The following is a 13,478-nucleotide window of genomic DNA, read 5'->3' on the forward strand; positions in this document are numbered from 1 at the left end:
GATGTTTGTAACCTAAATGAAAGGCTTGTGATGATTTTAGGTTTCATTAACATATTATCGCGGAGATTTACCGTGTCGACATATGTCGATAGTGAGCATGAACGGGTAGGGTAAGAGACATACTCAAAAAAGGAACTTTTCTTCCCATTTTAAGCTTATACGAATGTAATAATTAATCAGTTAGTGAATATTAGTCACATAAGTGTTGAATAAGCAGAAAATAATTTAAAACATGATTCAAAACATAAATGAGGAACAGTTTCGTCTCAATTTAGAATGCATACAGTTTCAAAACAAAAGGACAATATTTGTATGTTTATAGTACCTGTTATACACACAACACCAAATTTTGAGCAAGTGTGATCACTCTGAAAATAGAAAAAAAAGGAAAACTACGAGTAGAATTTCAAAACAGTTTAGTCTGCGTTTTGAGGTTACACTCTGCTTCTCTTCATCCAGTCTGGTTTAGCGTGAGTGAAATGACTCGAAGCAAACGTTACATTTTTGCACTGTTTCCTGGCAGCTTTACCACAGTGAGCGCACCGCACTTGCTTCCCTCTTGTTTCGAGGTAGTGGGATACCCCATCGGAACGCACTTCTGGCAACACGCGTGAAGATACTTTCGTACTCGGTCTTCATGCGTTAGGACGCTTAGCGGCACGAGATAGGATATATGTCCTAACGATGTAGCGTGTGAAGCCGAGAAGGTCTAAATTGGGGTCAAACGGTAAATTCGCCATGCATTGTCCATGTAGACGTTCAGAAGGTACACACTTAGAGGCCAGTACCATTTCTTGTTTTTGATGCTGATGCGGTAACAAGATACATTTTGATCCAATTGATCGACGCTCCGCATGTGCATATTATGCAGAATTATACATGCTGGCTGAATTACTGTTATGTATTTCATTTCAGCATTACCATTGTACCATTTTCACTTATTTTTGTACACACTAGTTCAGCATCAGCCCGGAGTTGATTACCAGCGAGTCTGTAAATATCTCCACAAGACTCATCATCATCATCGCTATCCCTGTCACTATGGAAAGCATTTTCAGGTTGTTCTATGTATATATTAGCATCTAGGATGTTTTGTGATTCCTCTAGGATGATTACACTCTGCTCGCGGTCACTCTGAGAAGAATAAATGAAAATTGTATATCAGTCCTGAGGCAGTCCTATTCGCGCCCACTGTCGACATACACTGACTGACAGAGCAAATGCAACACCAAGAAGGAGTGGTCAGAACTTTATGCCAATTGCAGGGTAGACTGACGTCACTGAGGTATGCTCATGATGTGAAATGCGCCGCTGTGCTGCGCACGTAGCGAACGATAAATGGGACACGGCGTTGGCGAATGGCCCACTTCGTACCGTGATTTCTCAGCCGACAGTCATTGTAGAACGTGTTGTCGTGTGCCACAGGACACGTGTATAGCTAAGAATGCCAGGCCGCCATCAACGGAGGCATTTCCAGCAGACAGACGACTTTACGAGGGGTATGGTGATCGGGCTGAGAAGGGCAGGTTGGTCGCTTCGTCAAATCGCAGCCGATACCCATAGGGATGTGTCCACGGTGCAGCGCCTGTAGCGAAGATGGTTGGCGCAGGGACATGTGGCACGTGCGAGGGGTCCAGGCGCAGCCCGAGTGACGTCAGCACGCGAGGATCGGCGCATCCGCCGCCAAGCGGTGGCAGCCCCGCACGCCACGTCAACCGCCATTCTTCAGCATGTGCAAGACACCCTGGCTGTTCCAATATCGACCAGAACAATTTCCCGTCGATTGGTTGAAGGAGGCCTGCACTCCCGGCGTCCGCTCAGAAGACTACCATTGACTCCACAGCATAGACGTGCACGCCTGGCATGGTGCCGGGCTAGAGCGACTTGGATGAGGGAATGGCGGAACGTCGTGTTCTCCGATGAGTCACGCTTCTGTTCTGTCAGTGATAGTCACCGCAGATGAGTGTGGCGTCGGCGTGGAGAAAGGTCAAATCCGGCAGTAACTGTGGAGCGCCCTACCGCTAGACAACGCGGCATCATGGTTTGGGGCGCTATTGCGTATGATTCCATGTCACCTTTAGTGCACATTCAAGGCACGTTAAATGCCCACCGCTACGTGCAGCATGTGCTGCGGCCGGTGGCACTCCCTTACCTTCAGGGGCTGCCCAATGCTCTGTTTCAGCAGGATAATGCCCGCCCACACACTGCTCGCATCTCCCAACAGGCTCTACGAGGTGTATAGATGCTTCCGTGGCCAGCGTACTCTCCGGATCTCTCACCAATCGAACACGTGTGGGATCTCATTGGACGCCGTTTGCAAACTCTGCCCCAGCCTCGTACGGACGACCAACTGTGGCAAATGGTTGACAGAGAATGGAGAACCATCCCTCAGGACACCATCCGCACTCTTATTGACTCTGTACCTCGACGTGTTTCTGCGTGCATCGCCGCTCGCGGTGGTCCTACATCCTACTGAGTCGATGCCGTGCACATTGTGTAACCTGCATATCGGTTTGAAATAAACATCAATTATTCATCCGTGCCGTCTCTGTTTTTTCCCCAACTTTCATCCCTTTCGAACCACTCCTCCTTGGTATTGCATTGTCACTGTCAGTCAGTGTATGTTGACGTGGAAATTTTTTGCTCTGCTAGACAAAAGCAACTATAAGTCAGCCATAAATGAATTCAAAACCTGTTAAAGGCATGTTTCGTTATTACGTTTACCACAACAGTCCGATCTTACTTTCAACTGTAACAATATTATAAGAAAATATTACTCACCGCGACGGAAGCGTCATCTTCTTGAGTGTATATGGAATGATATTTCATACGCAGCCACGATATAAGGCGTGAAAACGAGTGATTCTTGTTTTCGTGCTGTGCAGTAAGTATCAAACTATGAACTGTAAACAATGCACCTCAAAAATATTATTCAGGTTTACCGATATAAGAGCGACAATATTCAGATATTAACGTCGACAAATGTCGACAGTGGGCACATATGGGTTAATCTATTTTTAAATCGATTTTATAAGAAATTAAAGCATTGCAAATAAGATCAACTGATTCTTCTAAATTCATATTTTGTCGTCATTTAAAAAATTCTAGTTAGTGGATAAAATTTAAAATTTTAAATTATCATTGCATTTTGTTTCATCTTGTATCATTAGTTGCTGATGACCTAGATGTTAGATTCCTTTAAACAACAAACATCATCATAAATGAAGCGTGATAATGTACTGTATTCTACAAAATCAAATTGATTGTGTATCATCTTTTTATAAACTTCATTGTTAGGAATCTGTATTGACGATATTCAATTAAAATTGAGAGAATTCCACCTTTCAATACATATTTATTTTGTCTTATCAAAAAGACTCTTATTTGGTCACAAGTAAATGTTTCTTCCCTTATTTACGGGACTCAAAATTCTACATTCGTATTGGACTATAATCGTAATTGAGAGGAGTTTCCCCAGGTATCTTACAAACCTTTTACTGTAAAAACCAAATACATTTAGACAGCTTAATGAAGATTTTTACATAATTTTAATCATGAATCATTAACCTAAGGAAACAAGACAGTAAAACATTATGAGGAGCGCATAGTACTCAACTGCATGAATAGGCAATAACAGTGACACACAAAGTTTTTAGAACTTTTTAAATATTACCAGTTTTATTTTAAATATTCTAATGTCATTTTATTGGTAATTTATCTTCTCAAGCTGAAGATGTTTCATAAATAAAGGATGTGACCAAGTAAGTGTTTTTTTTTTATAAGACGAAACGAGCCAGCTGTGAAGACAGGACTACAAATATCATATGAAGAGACCAAGTACTTCGATAGTAAGCACCCCGGGAAAGGCCCTTTGACAACTATCTATGGAAAGATTGGAAAAGTCGATCCATTCTGGTGTCTCGGTGAATGGGTCCACCCCAATGGTAGTGGATAACGTGGAAAAAGTCGAAAGTCGTATCCATGAGCCAAGAGTGGTCTTGGTTGGAGCCTGTGGACTGAAAGTGAACTCTGAACTGTCCCAGCAGTTGGAAACGGCTAACACTAGCATGCGATGTAGGTGGCTGAAGTTTTATGGGCACCTTCTGAGAATGGACAACGGCAGGCTTGTGAAGATGATCTTCTCTCTCATCGAAAGTTACAAGACTGGAAGCATGTGGCTTAATGAAGTAAAACAAAAGGACTTGGCTTCCGCTGGGATTTCTGATACTGATGTAACACACCGCCCTTAATTTTGTAAAATGGTCTCTCCTACCAAACATTGTTAAATCTTACAAACCTCTTTCACGGAAAAAAGGAAAAGACTAATAGCAAAGCTCAAGAGGTATTGGGAACGAAAGCGAGCATCCAAAAAGAACTAGTCATAAACGCTCCCTAGTGGGCTTAAATCATGAATAATAATTAGTACTGAAAGGTGGAATTCCCTCAATTTTAATTGTGTAGTATCTTGTATGATTAAGTAAGCTGTGTCAGTACTTACGGCAGAATAAAGTTATTTTTATTTGTCTTATAGACACAGCCAGAGAGTGTGGATGTTGGAGGCGGGTTTGGTGGAGTGGTTGGTCTGTTGGTTGAGTAATGAAGCTGTTGCCATGAAGGCCTATGCTCTAGAATACAGTACTGCCCTTTTAATGAACCTCTGCTTGCATCGACGAGCCAAGGAACGTTGTGTACCCCTTGCCAAGACAGTTCTAAAAATGCTTACTGATTTGCTGGGTACTGAACTTACGCAGGTGAATGGAACTTTTTCTTCTGAATGATAAAAGTTAATAGTAAAACAGTATAATTGTGTCCCTTTTATTGAAGTAGGTGGTGATTTGAGACGATTTTTAAGTTGCGAGTCTCTCTTTAACCTGCCTCTTAGGATTCTCAGTAACTGTTGTGAAACATCACATACTCTTCATGAAATAATTGTCTGTTACAGGCTGTGCCTTATGTAAATGGCACCCTCTACAGCCTATTAGCAAACACACTCATTAATCATGAAGCTAAAAGAATGGGCTTATCGAGCATCCTCGAGTACTATTTAAAGGTAAGTCGATTAAGTTATGTGTTAATATAGGATAATCAAAGCAAAGAACTGAACTATATACTTACCATGATATAGTGAGAAATAATATTAAACTGTTCTGTAAAACAGAGGTTTTAGAACCATTCAACCTTCTTGAGTTAGAGAACTATCATCATCATCATCATCATCATCATCATCATCGAATCTCCACTCCTGCATGTCAAGCGTGGGATTTAATAAACTTATTTTCTAAACTCCTGTGTTGCCACTACTTCTCCAGTATCTTCTCACATTTTGGGCTCCTGGCTAAGTCTTTTTCTCTCAGTTTCATTGAGTCATCTTTTGGTCTGCCTGACAAAGTAGGTCTTGGATGTTCTTATTGATTCCATTTTCATAATGTGGCCAAACATTTTCAGTCGCGTTTCTTCTGTAATGTCAAGCACACAGTGTTGTAGCCCTAGTTGGAGGCAGGCTGCTTCTTTTCACTCTATGGAACTTAATTTCTGTTGTTTATAGTCGATTCTTCTCCCTATAGGTCAGTGTTGCAGTGCTCAGTCTTTTCTTTTTGGGGAAAGATTATGTCTCATAATAGTTGGAAAACAGAACTGTTGAAGGTTGAAGACTCTTTAAACCTGCTGCTAACTTTGTATATTACTTTGTTGTTGGCCGACAGAACACTTCCAAAGTATTTGAAATGTTGAATCATTTCAGTTTCATGCTGCCAAGTCTCAGCATGAATGCTTCACTTCCTCTGTTTATCACCAAGCATACTGTTTTGGTTAAACTCATTTTATATCCAAACTTGGTGAAATCCTCTTTCCACCAGTATACCGTATTTCACGGCATAATCGTCGCACTTTTTATACCAAAATTTTCGAAAAAAATTGTAGGGTGCGACCATTATACGATGAATATTTAATACTAGTATTTGTATTACTCAAAAAATGTATTTATAACTAAATTGTATTTGATACAAATTTAAGATGCACGTAATACTCGCGTTTATACATCAAAATAATTAAAATAGTCTAAAACAAAATTCATAATTTTTCGCAACAATTCGGCGAACGTTTTTCCAACCTGAAAATAAAAATGAACGTATTAAGTTAATTTGTCATTAATTTGAGTATTAAAGTTAAAATATTACACTTGCAAAAAATTATCGCTTTGTTGTGAAATGCGGACTTACCGGTATGCAATTTATTCCAAATCTTCGGTGTCGCTATCGCAGGTTTCGCTATCTGATGCGCCGTCCTCGCCTCTGTTAATACCAGTATCAGATTCTTCGTCTCCCTGCCACACTGCGTCATCTTCGGAACCGTCTAGTGCATTCGAAATCCCAGTCCTTTTGAAGCTCTTGGAGACTAGTTCAGGTGGTATAAGATCCCAACTCTTCTTCACCCACGAGCATAACAAGTCCAAGGGTGGACGCCTGATATTTCCAGCGGGCGTCAATTGCTGATCGCCGCTCATCATCCACTTGTTGTAAAATCGACGTAAGTGGTCTTTAAAGGGTTTATTAACACGTACGTCTAGTGGCTGCAAAGCAGATGTTAGGCCACCAGGAATGACTATCTGTCGTGTCTTATTTGTAGTGAGAATTTGCTTCACTTCGTTCACGAGGTGACCTCGGAAACTATCTAAAACAAGCAGAGATGGTTGTTTTAGTAGTGCACCAGGTCTTCTATTCCACACAGTTTTAACCCAGTCCAGCATGAGTTCTACGTCCATCCAACCCTTTGGTTGCACTCGTACATGAATTCCACGGGGAAACTGTATATTCTTAGGCATCGTTTTCCTCTTGAAAATGATGTAAGGCGGCAACTTTCTCCCGTCAGCTGTAATGGCTAGCATTGCCGTGCATCACAACTTCTCACTACCGCTGGTTTTCATTAATACACTCCGTGATCCTTTTAGCGCAATAGTGCTGTTGCGAGGCATATCAAAAAAGATTGGAGTCTGATCGGCATTACCGATTTGAGAAAGCAAGTACGAAGTTTCCTTGCGCAAACGTATGACAAATCAGTGAAAATTTACAATCTTGTCCGTGTAATCAGCAGGCAACTTTTGGCTTAGTGTTGTTCTCCTTCGCACTGACAGATTGTGTCGTCGCATGAACCCCTTAATCCACCCACGAGTCGCCTTAAACTGAGTTACCGGTATGTTGTGTTTGCGCGCTACCTCCTGTCCCTTAATTTGTAACATTTCATATGATACACTGCAGCCATTGTTACGTATTTCACTGACGTACCTAAACACTTCTTCGTCAATTATAGGAAACTTCCCTGTTTTAGGACCTCTAAACGCGCGTCTAGAAGGGTTTGTGCTTTTCAGCTTGTTTTTTACTTTCCGCCAGTCACGCACCAACTTTTCACTCGCAGAAAATTTTCTTTCTGCAGCTCTGTTCCCGTGCTGTTCAGCGAAGGCAATTACGCTTAGCTTGAAGCCCGCAGAATAGTTTCTATATTTACCCATAATCGCTTATAAATGCTTCACACGTTAATGTTTTGCGATATAAATGACTTTCCGTAATTGTTCACTATTAAAACAAATTATTTCTGCAAACACCCAAAACACAAATTAAAAACTTAAATTCTCACGCACACATGTCTACAGTAATCACGTAAATCTGAAACAAATAAATGCATCTGTGATCTGTCCATTCCAGAGCAGCCAATACTGTTAGGCAGCAAGGAAGCATGCAACAATTTATCAGTTTAGCTCATTGGTTGCGACACACTACTGCGCTTGCGCAAAGCTCGCAAACCGGAGCTCTAGCTAGCGCGGTGTAGATCTACTGTATAGTTGACTGTATTCTGAGACGTCAGTAACAAACATTCATTTTTTTCAATTTCTTTTAAACATACGGTAATTAGGTTAATATTTCTTCCCAGTTATTGATGATTTTACATTACATTACTGACGAGTTTATAAAATAAAACTTTAATAGCATTGGATAATAATTATCTTGACTGCTTGGATAAAAGTTTTCATCCCATGCCCGGACACTTATGACGTAGTAGTAAGATAAGAGTCTAGCGATGACAACTGAGACATCTTAAATAATTCGGCTGAATAATTCCGTGGAAATCTGCGTTATCGTCTTGGATTTCACTTCGTGCGCAATAACACAGGAGCTGGCCCCATGGTGTAGGGGTAGCGTGCTTGCCTCTTACACGGAGGCCTCGGGTTCAATTCATGGCCGGGTCAGGGAATTTTACCTGTATCTGAGGGCTGGTTCGAGGTCCATTCAACCTACCTAGCCGGTATTTCCTGGCGACGTTGCCGATAAGCGATAACTTACAGCCTTACGTATTTCAAATGGGAACTCATAATATGTAGGTGGTGAATAAATAGTACACTGTCTCGCGACCACGTTGTCAAACTGCCGATAGCCTACCGGTAAGCATAATATGTAGGTGGTGAATAAATAGTACACTCTCTCGCGACCACGTTGTCAAACTGCCGATAGTCTACCGGTAAGCCATGCGTCGTACATATACCGGTATTATTTATTTATACGTTGTGCAACATGTCGCAAACGTGACTGTGTTGCCAAATTGCCCATAAACCATACACGTATTTAAATTGCGCATTCATGTGCAACTTACGTTGCAGTTCCATTTACCTTTTAACCAGATTAGTGAACAAAATTTGGACGTGCGACGATTATGTAATTAAAGGTTTAAAGTCCGATTTTTGTATTGAAAATAAAGGATGCGACGATTACGCGGTGGCGACGATTATGCCGTGAAATACGGTAGTTACAATAGAGGCCATGCGGTTAGGGGCGCCCAGCTGTGAGCTTGCATCCGGGAGATAGTGGGTTTGAGCCCCACTGTCGGCAGCCCTGAAGAAGGTTTTTGCTGTGGTTTCCCATTTTCACACCAGGTAAATGCTGGGATTGTATTGTAATTAAGGCCAGGACCACTTCCTTCCCACTCCTAGGCCTTTCCTATCCTATCATCGCCATAAGACCTATCTGTGTTGGTGCGACGTAAAGCCAATCCTAAAAATAAAAAAAAATCAATGCATATTTATTTATATATGAATATTTATCTATATATCACATTGTGGGACTAGTTTCAATCATATAATGATCATCTTCAGCCACTTATAAGTAAGAATTGACAAAGTATTTGACTGTGTAGGTATTCATAAAACAATGACAAAACTTATACATTAAAACTTGGTTGATGTGCTCATGATTGTAATTGTATCAATACAGACCAATATGAAGATAATTGCTTATGACCAGTTTAGTTAGCATACCAAACTTCACATCAAGATCGATTAAAAAAAAAGAAAGAAAAATATTGCAGCTAGTTGTAGGAGTTGCATTATGGGGGCTAAAGTTTTCAGTCCATACCTGGACAAGGTATGGTGGTCCTGTTAGATGATAAGGGCATCTCTCAGGTTAGTGAGATTTGTGGAGAAGGTGAGGTAGGTGCAAACGTGGCCTAAAACAGGCCTGCCTTAGTGCAGAAGAATGGAAAACCATGCAAAACCATTCTCAGGATGGCGATGGTGAGAACCAGCACCTCCACCTCCTGAACATAGAGCTGCAAGGCTAGTAAAACTAGCCGCTGTTAAGCTGAAGCGTACTTTACTCAATCGAGCTACACGTGAAGTATGTGAAGAGCAGATTTAAGGGCTTCATAGATAATGTGAAAATACTTAAGGACAAATATTCACAAGATGAAAATCCTAGCCAAATTTAGGATATTGTATATGAGAATGCAAAAAATGTCTATACTAATTTTAAGATATCATCATCCTCTTCTTCAGACACTTGTAAGTGTGTCAGAATACTTTATATGCTTTATGTCAATTTTACCATAAATACTGCCATAACTTTTGATATGGACTGAATATTAAGTTATATGTATATTGATTCGTATGGCAATATTACAGAAATGAAAAGTGAAAGAAAATACTGTACATAAATTTACAAATGAACTTCTAAATTTTGTAGCCAGTTGCAACATCAGGGATTAAAATATAAATGTAATTAAGGCTACAAGGATAGGAATACAGAAGGTGACATATAGTATGTCTCTGAAGTTAACTACTACTCCTGGGAGGAAGGAACATTAGTTATTGCTAATTTATGTGTTTAAGTGAAATATTGTTCATATTTACCTTTCATGATGGATTTGTCCATTGGGAAAATTATGACTGTTTCAACTCTACCTATCATAGTGAAGTCAGCAGGTAAGATATTCAAGACCTCTAGATGAATCAGTTCTCGAAGTTCATGTATTGCTTCATCCAGTGATTAATTGACACTGGAACTATGAATATGGAATGCCTTAAGGAATGGGTATGCGCTGTAAAGTGTGAAAGTGATCATAATAGTTCCAGTGCTTATGTGCAGAAACTCCATACGGAAACAATCAATTAGAGTTTATGAATGGAAAATATTCAAAATACTCAAGTCACATATAGTGGGACTGAAATCTTTCAAACTGTTTCACTTCATTGCTGAGTTAAACACAGCAATTGGACACAGACAAATTCTGTTGAGGAGACCTCATCATCATAATCATCCTTCCAAGTATTGGGCCATGTGGCCCATTACAGTCTTGCATTTTCTTTCCATCGTTTCATTGGACGTTCTATAGATCTGTATCCTCTTGGTAGGTAGCGTAGGGATCTCCTTTGGTAATCTTCCAGATTCCATCCTTTGAACGTGACGTTTCCATTTTTCTTGGTAATCATAGATGTAATTGATTACTGGTTTCACATTCAGTCCCTTAAGCACATCTTCATTTCTTTTACGATCCCATTTTGTATAGCCTGCTGTTCTGTGCATGAACGTCATTTCACATGCTGTAATTCTGGAAATGTCTTGAGTTCTTATTGTCCATGCCTTACTGCCTTAGCAAACGGTTGATCTGGCTAAAGTGTTATAAAGATGTAAGCAAGTGTGTTTTTGGACAAGAGATGGCTTCATAATGTGATTTATAATTCCTATGTTCTGGTAAACTTGGTTAGTTTTGCAGAGATATCAATTTCCCCTTGGTAAGAGAAATTGTATCCCAAATACTGTAATTGAATTCATTGACTCTTTCCAAAATTGTATTATCTAAACAGATTTTACTGGGGATAGGGTCCTTCCCCATAAAGGCCATTATTTTGCTCTTTTCTGGTGAAATGATCATGTCGAATTTTGAAGAGACTTTCTGGAGATTAAATACCGACCACTGAAGATCATCTTCTGATGATGCTATCAGTTCAGATATCTGCTAACTGGGAATGATCCATGCCTTTCATGCTGCCATTTCTGCATAATGTTGTTCATGTAGATTATGAACAACAAAGGAGAACGTCTACAACCTTGTCTCACACCTCTGCTGATCAGTTCCCATTCAGTTAGATGATTTCCTAACTTTACTGCAATAAGGTTGTCACTGTACGTGTTGTATATGTTATCTATTAACTGTTGTGGGACATTATCTTCTGCTAAGATATTAAAAAGTCTGTTCCTCTTATCTAGGACAAAGACTTTCTTAAAATCAACAAATGCTATGTGAGTTTTGAGGACACCTACAATTCTAAAAAATACAGAAGTGTATAAGTTACCAAAGAGGGCTCTGGGGGTTTATAAGGGCTATTACCCCACTTTAGTTATGGTGTGTTGGGGAGTGAGTTATGTAACATGACTTAGACCCACTTCTGTGTGAAAAGGGATTAAAACAGTAGTTAGAGTGTACAAGAAGATAGGCCTAATTTTTGATGTCCCTCAGAAGTATAAAGTTTCTATCATATATCATTGCAGCACAGTGGTGGAGAGATGCATAAGCAGTTGGAATACATCCTCAAGTTACACAGAGGAGACTGTCAGCCAGACCACAGTGCCACTAGTGAGGAAGAAAACGCAGATGATGATACGGTACGTGTCTTTTACGTTTTAGTAAGAATGTAGTTGGTAAACTGGAACATTTTTAGGCATTTTTCTTTGAACATTCTGCCAATTTACTAATCAGTTTTATATTGTCTTTTTCCAACTTAGGAAGAAGTGGATCTTTTAGAGGATGAATTAGATGCTGATGACCCAGTACGAACAACTCACGGAGAGCTTAGTGGTGAAGAGCTACTCCACCAGCAATATCGTTTGCTGTTTCCATACCACGGTATGCCCATCTCATAAGAATAGATAACAGATTCCTTCATAATTTCGTACTGCTTGCTATACATGGAATTGTTCTGGTGAAATTATTTAGAAAAGTATTTGCTTTGTTTTCTTTTTCATGTATGCACTAGAACACCGCGGCTTATATTGTATGAAAACTAGTGAGTGGCCCTAGCTTTGCAGCGAGTTATGGTAACATGACTGAGAGCCACTTCTGTGTGAAAAGGGATAGAAACAGTACGGTAGTTAGAGTGTACAAGAAGATAGGTCTCATTTTTAATGTTCCTAGGTCTAATAAGATTTCCTTGTGGATGATGATATGTCTATATCGGTCCCTCAATCCGAGGATCATGATCTCTGAAGATATTTCTTTGTACCCGTTTCCATCCTCCACGGTCTTCTGCTATATGGGTTGATTGTAGGAACGATATCTTTGTTGCATGTTTTATGCCTTCTGTCCAACGTATAGGTGCTCGCTCACGCTCCCTCTTTCCAGGCATGTTTCCCAAGATTGTGCTTTTCAAGGTTTCCTTCTCCACGACGCATAATATGGCCAAAGAATTGGAGAATCCTCTGTTGACATTTTGCCGATAACTTGGTACAATCAACCCATATAGCAGAAGACCGTGGAGGATGGAAACGAGTACAAAGAAATATCTTCAGAGATCATGATCCTCGGATTGAGGGACCGATATAGACATATCATCATCCACAAGGAAATCTTATTAGACCTAGGAACATTAAAAATGAGGAAGGGTTCGTTGGTTCAAAATGCTGTCCAAGGAATGCGACTCATTCTTCTCCAGCACCACATCTCGAATGAGTTGATCTCATTCAAATCGTAAAGCTCGTAAAGTCCACGTTTCATCACCATAGAGGAAGATAGAGAATACCAGTGTCTGTACTAATCTCATCATTAGTTTTACAGAAATGGAGCGACCCTTCCAAATATGAGATAACTGAGACATGATATTCTTGGTCATGGCAATCCTTCTCCTGATCTCTATTTCACAGCTGTTGTTGCTAGTTATAATGGCACCCAGGTACAACATTTCTGAAACCATTTCTATTTCGCTGAAGGCACTGAGTTTGTTCAGCTTGCCAGGCCTATCAACTACCATCATTTTTGTCTTTTGCATGTTGATCTGCAAACCCAAACTGATGCTCTCAGTTCTGACACGGTCTAAAAGCTCTGTCATTTCTGCCTCATCCATGGCAATCAGTACAGTGTCATCTGCATATCAGAGATTTGATATCTTTCTGCCACCAATAGGAAATCCACCAGTCCATTCAGCCAATGCAGTTCTCATGATG

The 13,478-nt window shown here is 40.2% G+C and overlaps 1 protein-coding gene across 1 annotated transcript in view; it reads left to right on the plus strand.

The window, feature by feature from the left end:
* Window positions 1–13,478, plus strand: part of LOC136867415 (lisH domain-containing protein ARMC9) — a 93,423-nt gene that overhangs the window by 43,688 nt on the left and 36,257 nt on the right. Inside the window, exons 9-12 of the mRNA XM_067144613.2 lie at window positions 4,532–4,751; window positions 4,943–5,050; window positions 11,811–11,924; window positions 12,045–12,165. Of these exons, the coding sequence (XP_067000714.2) occupies window positions 4,532–4,751; window positions 4,943–5,050; window positions 11,811–11,924; window positions 12,045–12,165 (563 nt within the window). The remainder of the gene's footprint in view (window positions 1–4,531; window positions 4,752–4,942; window positions 5,051–11,810; window positions 11,925–12,044; window positions 12,166–13,478) is intronic.

The sequence above is a fragment of the Anabrus simplex genome, chromosome 3, assembly GCF_040414725.1.
Source record: "Anabrus simplex isolate iqAnaSimp1 chromosome 3, ASM4041472v1, whole genome shotgun sequence".
Classification (NCBI taxonomy): domain Eukaryota; kingdom Metazoa; phylum Arthropoda; class Insecta; order Orthoptera; family Tettigoniidae; genus Anabrus; species Anabrus simplex.